The sequence below is a fragment of the Olea europaea genome, chromosome 10 (assembly GCF_002742605.1).
Source record: "Olea europaea var. sylvestris chromosome 10, O_europaea_v1, whole genome shotgun sequence".
Lineage (NCBI taxonomy): Eukaryota > Viridiplantae > Streptophyta > Magnoliopsida > Lamiales > Oleaceae > Olea > Olea europaea.
The window spans coordinates 18,217,533-18,226,753 of NC_036246.1; the positions used below are offsets into that span (position 1 = coordinate 18,217,533).

General features: G+C 34.3%; 1 protein-coding gene across 1 annotated transcript; it reads left to right on the top strand.

Annotated features, from left to right (window-relative positions):
* Nucleotides 1-4,170: 4,170 nt before the first annotated feature.
* On the top strand, nucleotides 4,171-7,067 carry LOC111400369 (IQ domain-containing protein IQM3-like). The gene is made up of 10 exons (XM_023027782.1): nucleotides 4,171-4,187; nucleotides 4,259-4,351; nucleotides 4,419-4,467; nucleotides 4,614-4,702; nucleotides 4,929-5,016; nucleotides 5,545-5,685; nucleotides 5,998-6,090; nucleotides 6,702-6,803; nucleotides 6,887-6,895; nucleotides 7,014-7,067. The coding sequence occupies exons 1-10, from the start codon at nucleotides 4,171-4,173 to the stop codon at nucleotides 7,065-7,067; spliced, it is 735 nt and encodes a 244-aa protein (XP_022883550.1).
* Nucleotides 7,068-9,221: the final 2,154 nt, after the last annotated feature.

Genomic DNA, 9,221 nt, shown 5'->3' on the forward strand with positions numbered 1-9,221 from the left:
TATCTTTCTATTTTATTCTTGAATCCATTTAGCATGAATGTTCTCTTGTTGCAGAAACACATAATTTTCTGTTTTAAACTCAATAGTTTTCCAATCCATGACTCAATAATCCATTTAGATATGCATAATCTGCAAAAACATATGTCCATGTGCCATCTGTTATGATATATAAAATTTTGGTAAGTGGTGTGTTTGTGGCGCATATTTAGCTCACGGTTGATTATTTAGTATGAGTGAGGTGATTTGCATATTTTTTATTTAACTATATGTTTAACAGTATATCTTCAATAAAATTGATGACAAAGTAATTCCTGAAATATATCAAGTACTAGCTAAGGGGTGTAACTTCCTCTTGTGAAAGCCAGTTTCTTTTTAATATTACTCATTTTCATTTCTTGGTGTCTGTCCTATTATTGTGAACATTAATAAATGGAAAGAAATTAAAATATACTAGGGAGTTAATTTACTCATTTGCATTCGGGCACATCTAGAACTATACTTTTTGTCATAGAATCTAATAAACTCTACTTTTGTTTAATCATAGAACCACAATCGAATCGAATCGGACCGATCATAATTATATTTGAAAATGTTGACTGCATTTACAAAATACCACAAGTGGATTTGGACTATTCCCCGGCCAAACAATGTGGACCTTTTTATCCCCAAATGCTTTGAGATTCCTCCGAAAACCAACGAAAAGAGTCACCTCTTCACTGCCGTAATCTACGGTCTTTTCCTGTCTTATTCAAGCGCAATCTCTCTGCCTCCTCCTCTCATTTCCTCAACCGGTGTGTCTCCCCTTTTCCTTTTGTTTTCTATATTTGGGGCCCTCCACTACCACAATTATTTCTTTTTATTGGCACGTAGGTGTTTGCTTTTCAAACAGCACTTAAACTTCAATTAATAGCACTCCAAGTCCCCAGACTAATGCCATACAAAACCAACACATATTAATTACCTATAATCAAGATTGAAGGAAAATTTATAATAAAATTATGTTCATCAAGAGCCAGCAACCGAATTTTGTTGGTGCATTCTTTTTTTTCTAAAAAGTGAAGAGTTAGGAAAGAGGATGGAGCTCGTTGGGGATTGTGGACGAAAACTTTGCTATTTGTACATTGATTTTTAACATTTTGGTTGACATTTACATTGTCGTCAAGTGTCAATTGGATAAAAAAATTATTTGAAATTTAAACTGTCTAATAGGATAATGACACGTGATAAAATGTACAACGTAGTGTACATGTAGCAAGGTTCTTGTAGAGAGGGTTTAGGTTCTTGAGACTTCCATTCACGTCACCATTAATGGTTCGATTATATGTGAACTCAAGGATATAGATCTAAATAGGTTGAAAACCCATAATTATACAACGTGAAGGGTTGGGGAATCAATCCCTAAATTTCTCTTTTATTCTTTTAAGATAAGCTTGTTTGGCTAAGCCTAAACAGAAGTCATTATGTAGAATTTATGCCAATCCTAGAAGAAAGAAGCAATAACCTTATTAGTCAATACGTCATCGGTGCGATAATCCCTTGAGGTTAGTCTTAATTAATTTTTTGTAATAATTTTGAATAACTCACTTTTCTTACTTATATATATAGTACCTTTTACTTATTTTTTTTTTTAGGGGCGATAATCCCTTGAGGTAGTAAAGTCATTTTGGGGCGATAATCCCTTGAGGTTAGTCTTAATTAATTTTTTGTCATAATTTTGAATAACTCACTTTTCTTACCTATATATATATAGTACCTTTTACTTATTTTTTTTAGGGGCAATAATCCCTTGAGGTTAGTAAAGTCATTTTGGGGCGATAATCCCTTGAGGTTAGTAAAGTCATTTCGGGGCGATAATCCCTTGAGGTTAGTCTTAATTAATTTTTTGTCATAATTTTGAATAACTCATTTTTCTTACTTATATATATATATATATATAGTACCTTTTACTTATTTTTTTTAGGGGCGATAATCCCTTGAGGTTAGTCTTAATTAATTTTTTGTCATAATTTTGAATAACTCACTTTTCTTACTTATATATATATAGTACCTTTTACTTATTTTTTTTAGGGGCGATAATCCCTTGAGGTTAGTAAAGTCATTTAGGGGTGATAATCCCTTGAGGTTAGTAAAGTCATTTCGGGGCGATAATCCCTTGAGGCTAGTCTTAATTAATTTTTTGTCATAATTTTGAATAACTCACTTTTCTTACTTTTATATATATAGTACCTTTTACTTATTTTTTTTAGGGGCGATAATCCCTTGAGGTTAGTAAAGTCATTTTGGGGCGATAATCCCTTGAGGTTAGTAAAGTCATTTCGGGGCGATAATCCCTTGAGGTTAGTCTTAATTAATTTTTTGTCATAATTTTGAATAACTCACTTTTCTTACTTATATATATAGTACCTTTTACTTATTTTTTTTTAGATGTATAGAAGTTTTTCACTCATTTCTTCACAGCTGATTATCATGGATGTTAAATTTATTTTCGGCGGTGTGTTAGATATTAATTTATTATATATGAGAAGTATTATCTTTTCATTTGTGAGAAATTCTGCTATTTTAAAGGAATAGTATTATCTAAAATGCAATTAGCTAAAATTTTTTACTCGAGTCGAGCTCAAGCCTCAAATTTTGGCTCGCAAGCCGACTCAGCCCGTTGACATCCATAGTAAACACGAAGGATGTAGTGAAGACAATATTTATGCACCCCCACCCTTTTTCTAAGTTTATCCAAATATTATTCTCCTAAAAGACTCACTTGGGAGGGAGAAGGCTCTCTGCAACTAAAACGATTCTACAGATCTGTTCTACTAGCAATGGCGTTTGTACAGTGGAATAAAGATATTGAGTCGTTTGAGTGCTTCTTGAGGCCTGAGACTAAAGCCTTGAGGTGGAGGCGACTCATTAGTAATGTTTCCAAAGTATAAAAATATGCCTTCTTATAACTATTTTAGATTAGTTAACAATTCAGCGGTCTCAATAGATCATTGTTTTCATGATAACATCATTTGATGATTTTGCTTTAATGGACAGGTAGGGAAGGGTTTGTCTATGGATTCAAAGGCAAACACATTGGTTTTGAAACACTGGATTGAAGTTGTAAGTCATTATTTCTTGTTTCTATCTCAGAGTTTATAAGGCTAGCTCATCCTTGTTTTGATCTTTTAGCTAATGATCAGCATCATGTTTAGATGGCTTTAATGAGAGATCTTATAAGAAGTCACATCTAAATGTTTTATGCAAATATTACAGTTCTTCTAGGACATCCATTGGCCATTGTTGGTAGGCCTGGACATTTTAATCAGAATCAAAGTTTTGAGTAAATGGATGACAGACAAGGCTTAATACAAATTGCATAAATTATGGAAGGACGTCTTTGTCTCCAAGTAAATTCATGATTTTAACGTGTGTACTAAATTGTGCATAAATTAGCCAGATTCATGAGAAGGCATTAATACACGATAAAAATTCAACAAAAGAATCAAGAAAACTAGATTACATAATTCGTCTTAACTAAAAAAGACTTAGCCACTCATCATCAAGTTATACAAACAAAAGAAATTATATGAAAATAAGTACAACATCAGGAATATTATAGAGAAAATAAAGGTGTTGAATACCCATCTTTCAATATTTTAGCCTAAACTCCAATCTTCACATCGAAATAATCTTCTTCAATCTTTGATTGCAAAATCTAAGCTTTGAATTCCTTTGGAACCTTAGTTTGATGTGTTTGAGATGTGTTTTTCTCTCTTTATGTCTTCTTGTATTCAGAATCCCAAAAATCCTTTATTATCCATGCATTAGGAGTCCCAGCAGGTCTCTTAAAAATCAAAATTTATGATCCAATTTGACTGTGAAATCTGCCAGCACAAAAGCATTGCCTCCATTGCATTGACGGTGCAGATGAGCTGCCATGCAGTTTGTTATTATTATTCCAGGCAGCTCAGCCTCATCATGTTTCTTCAAGCTTTCCAAGTTAGATCTACTTCCATTCCATTCACCAAAATATATATGCATTCTCGTCCGCAACTGTGATCTATGCCACGTTATCAAAAAATTTCCCAAAGTTAACACAACTCCGAGCTAAACAACTGATATAAGTACAAAATTAACTGTCTGGATAAGTGTGGTCAGCCAATGCATTTTGATGTAGTACTAGATATTAACATGGGGAATCAAAAACGGTTGCTGGGGTGGCTGTGTTTGTGGTCGAGAAACTGTTTTTAGAGTATTTTACTGTGAGAGTTTTGGCAAGGTTTCAAAGGAACAAATGGCTAATTGGGAGAAGAAGAGACGTTTTTGAAGAGAGTCTTTACTGGGGATTGAGCCGCCGGGCTTCAGAAGCCCGGTGATATTTTTCCCATCCTCTATCTCTGTTATTTTAGATAACGATAATTCAGTAAAGGGTTTTGCAGAGGTTTATCAATGTCAGTGTTGATGGCCTCAATCACAAGAATCAATAAGGTTTCTCAAGACATTCTTCATCCTTGCAGCTTATCCCTCTGCTTTTTGGAGTTTAATTATCTTCAATTATTACAAGTTATTTTTCATTGTCTCAACTTTTGCCTGATAATTCAGGTTCACATTACATAGTTATGTTATTTATACAGATTGATCCAGAGCATCGCTATGGAAACAACTTACATCCATATTATAAAGAGTGGCTTAAAAGCTCTACCAATCAGGATTTCTTAGTCTGGTGAGAAAAGTTTGATGGTGGTGTCAAATGAGTAGTATCAATTACAATTTGAGAGATTTTGATTCATTTATTTTATTTTGAACATGTGTGCAGCTGGTTGAATCTAAAGTGGAACTCATATATTAATCTAAAGTGGAACTCGTCTAGATTTTTATTTTATTTTATTCATTAATCTAAAGTGGAACTCATATATTAATTGAATCTTGAACATATCTGCTTTTAATAGGTTGAATTTTGGAGATGGCAAAGAGGTTGATCTTGAAGAGTGCCCGAGATCGAAGCTGGATCAACAATGCGTTAAATATTTGGGACCAGTATGCAATAAAAATTGCACTACCTTTTGCAATAGATTTTTGTTCTACATTTATGACATGGTCATTTCATATAAAAATAATAATAATAATTAAAATCTAATCTAAAGTCATTTATTAAAATTAATCACACGGGATCCACAACTTTTCAATTACACATTCCACCAACTTTTATCAAATTAAAAAAAAAAAAAAAAAAAAAAAATCTAATTTTTACCTAAACCAAACAGGGACTGATTATATTTTTACATCAAGCACGTTATATCATGTGTTATTCTTGTTTCTGGTTTCCCATTTTCGTGTTACTAATTGATTTCGATAATACTGATTATTCATTTAATTGATAACAATCTAGTAGTGTGCTAAATATGTACTTAATGCATAGAGTATGCGATGCAACTATTATAGGGACCTCTTGATTATATTATGGATAAATTACATATCTTTCTTAAAATATTGTTCTATTATGACCCATGCAACATTTCAAGCAGTTTTCTTAGTTTATTTATTATTCTTCTTTGATATGATCAGAAAGAGAGAGAATATTACGAATATGTCATTGTTGACGGAAAAATATTGCACAATATGACCGGAACACCTCTTCACCATGGATCACCACATTTGAAATACATCTTTGTGGTAAGCACAGCTAAAAAGCTTTACGCAGGAGAGGTAAGGCCTAAACAAAGTTAGAAATTAATACACACGTGATGTTCTCTCTCCCCCTCCCTCTCTCTCTCTCCCCCTCTCTCTCTACACAAGAATGATCTAATGAGTATTTTGCTCATCTTATGTGAAACACCGCTAATGCGTCATATAAATTTAATGGTGGATTTTAAACTTAAGTCAAAGGTTAAGATTCACCATAAATGTATCCACCAATAGATTTATATGATATATCACCGGTGTTTAACATAAAATAAGTATCGGTACTCATTAAATTATATATGTTTATTGTTATATCTATATTTTTATAACATGCAGAAAGAGAAAGGAATCTTCCATCATTCAAGCTTTCTTGCTGGAGGAGCTACATTAACTGCAGGGAGACTCTTCGTAGAAGATGGACTACTTAAGGTAAATTCGGAGTAGTCTTGTATTTTAGTTTCTTGGTAAAACATAGAACATTTTTATCAAGACCTAACTTGGTACTTGGGTTGTGGCTATCAAACTTCTTCTATTGTGATCGAGTTACCGACCAAGAAGAGAGTGCAAGGCAATTTGGAAAGAAAGCAATCAAAGACAAGTGATTGGACCTCGTTTCTGGGATTTCAAGTTTGTTTTACCACTTCAAACTCATAGAAAGCATACAAGTAAAATTTACTGCCATAGAAGGTGTCAAGGGATCTGAGGAGTGTCAACTAAACTAGGCTTTGATAAATAAAAAACTTTACCTATTCTCAGACAGTCATAGTGGTATTTGAGAATCGCGTCTTTCCTTTCCTAACCAAATATATAAATGTTAGGTTTCATTGAACTAGCTAGAAATATATTGTTTCCAATGGAATAAATAACCTTGAGAAAGCATCTGCAAAAGCAAACCCAGAACAGAGCAATCCTAAACAGAGCTCTACTTTTGAAACTTGAAATGAAGAAAGTGATGGAATGTGAACATAGGATTGTAAAGCCACACTAATAGGTTTTGCTTAATACATTTTGATCTAATGCAGCTTCTTTACCTTTTCTAGCGCATCTCACCTTCCAGTGGACATTATAAGCCAACTGAGGATAGTTTTGAACGATTTTTATCGATTCTCAAGGAAAATGGAGTCAACCTCGATGAAGTCGAGGTGCATCATCTGCCTTGTCTGCTTATTTTTTTCCTGTGATACAGTATTTCAACTAATAGTGTCGTTGTCTCATATCTTATCAGATCCGGAAGGCAAATGAAGACTTCTTGAGCCCTAAAGTCTAGATTTGCCTCCGAAATTGCTGAATTACACCTACAGAAAAGAATGAGGCCTGTTCCTATACAATAATATGTGACTTGTGTGTGTCAGAATAATCTGAACAATGGAGAAGTGGAGAGCAATATATGTAATAATAGTGTGTGATAATGATGTGTGACCTTAACGTACCAGAATCATCTGAAGAATGGAGAATTGAAGAGAAATATATGTATTAATGGAGTATGACTTGAGTGAACCAGAATATCTGCAGAATACTCTAATCAGCACTTTTGCTCGCCCGGGAAAGGTTTATCTTCACTTTATTCCTACATTAATAGAGTTTGACGGATTCTACCCCCATCAACGTTTTCATTTACATCAGAGAAGAGAAAACAGACTCGTTCTCGTCAGAAACAACTGGTACAATGCAAATGTAACAAACACTTAACTCGTAACAAGTAATAAACGAATAAGTTTTGGTCAATTGCAAGCTTACTGGGGACTCCTCTCAAGTTAGAATATGCCATGAGTCATCTCTCTCGTCCTAGTATGGCAACATTTTTGGTTGCGATTGATCCGTCAGAGTCTAAAATAGAAAGAGTCCGGACTGGGAAATTATTTTTTTGAGAATAATCCACTCCGTTCAAGGAATGGCCGAGAAGGATAAAACTGAAAAGGAGGAAAACGCCATGACGGGCTATTAAATCAGCAGAGAGAATTAACTCGTAACAAGTAATAAACAATAACTTATGGTCAACTGCAAGCTTACTGGGGACTCCTCTCAAGTTCGAATATGCCATGAATCATCTCTTTCGTCCTAGTATGGCAACATTTCTGGTTGCGATTGATCTGTCAAAGTCGAAAATAGAAAGAGTCCGGACTGGGAAATTATTTTTTTGAGAATAATCCACTCCGTTCAAGGTATGGCCGAGAAGGATAAAACTGAAAAGGAGGAAAACGCCATGACGGGCTATTAAATCAGCAGAGAGAGGCAGGAATTTAAAGGACTGTGGGAGATTTGCATGGAAATGATTACGTCTACAGTAGAAAAATTGCATGCAGTTTCGGGTCTTGATGTTGTTGGGTCAGCTCAAAAGGGTTCATAGTGCTGGACTGGATCATGATATTTAATTGGAGCGGAATTTGGGCCCAAATTGGTCAATAACCACGTGCACGTAACCTTGAATGCATCATTTTCAATATGCAGTGTTAAATAATAAAGGGAAAATTGCAGTCCTGACATTTTCACTTTTTTGTAAATTTTACCTTAACCTTCAATTTGTACTAAAAAAAGTTCCTAAGATTTCAAAAATATACATTTGGTGTTCAAATGGATGGATTTCATCAATTTGACCGTTAGTTGATCAAGGAAGATAAAATTAAATGATTTTTGACCAAATAAAAATGGGTAAAATGATAAATTTATATTTTTCTTACATTTAAATAAGTTAAATCATTTAATAATAATAAAATCAAAAATCAAAAAACAAAAAAAGAAACCCAGAACCCCTAAACCCCCCACTCCAAAATTAAACACAAAAGGCAATGGCACCGCCGGCCAAGCTCTCCCGTCCCACCCCATTAACGCCGACCAAAGCTCCATTTCATTCTAAATTAAGACTTGAAAATTTGACCAAATTAAGAAAGGTAAAATGATAAGTTTACATTTTTCTTACATTTAAATAAGTTAAATCATTTAATAAAAATAAAAACGAAACCCAGAACCCCTAAACCCCCCACTTCAAAATCAAACACAAAAGGCAGTGGCACCGCTAGCCAAAGCTCCATTTCTTTCGGAATTTGGACTTGAAATCGGAGATTTTGAGTCTTGATTCCAAAATCAGCATGATATTTTGGTGTTTCAACTAGAGAATGTGAGGAAGATGGACCTAAAACCAGAGAATTTATTGCTAATTTAAGGAAAATAATTTGTGGGTTTTGACGTTTTTTTATCATAACCAAATGGGTTGTAAAAATGCAAGATTTTTAGATGCACCAACTCCAAACATTGCAAATGGCTCTGCTCAAATGTGGCGGTGGCGGTGGCGGGTGGCTTTTCTATTTGTATTTGTATTGGGTTTGGGTTTGGCGACAGTTTAGATCGGTGGTGCCACTAGTTGCTGGGTGAGTTTTCGGCTTTGATTGAGTTAGTGGTGGTGGATGTGGATTCGGTGGCGGGCAATCGACTGTGGGCGGCGACGGTTTGCAGGGGGGAAGAGTGGGGTTTGGGGAGAGGTTAAGGGTAAGGGTAAGGGTAATGGTAGAAGATGATGACTTTTTATTTTTATTTTATTTTTGATTTTATTTTTAATTTAGTTA

What these genes read in the sequence shown, in the direction of transcription:
- LOC111400369 (XM_023027782.1), top strand. An exon ending in CGCCGGGCTTCAGAAGCCCG is followed by an intron (nt 4,352 to 4,418) that starts GTGATATTTTTC and finishes AGGGTTTTGCAG; the next exon opens with AGGTTTATCAATGTCAGTGT. An exon ending in AATCAGGATTTCTTAGTCTG is followed by an intron (nt 4,703 to 4,928) that starts GTGAGAAAAGTT and finishes TGCTTTTAATAG; the next exon opens with GTTGAATTTTGGAGATGGCA.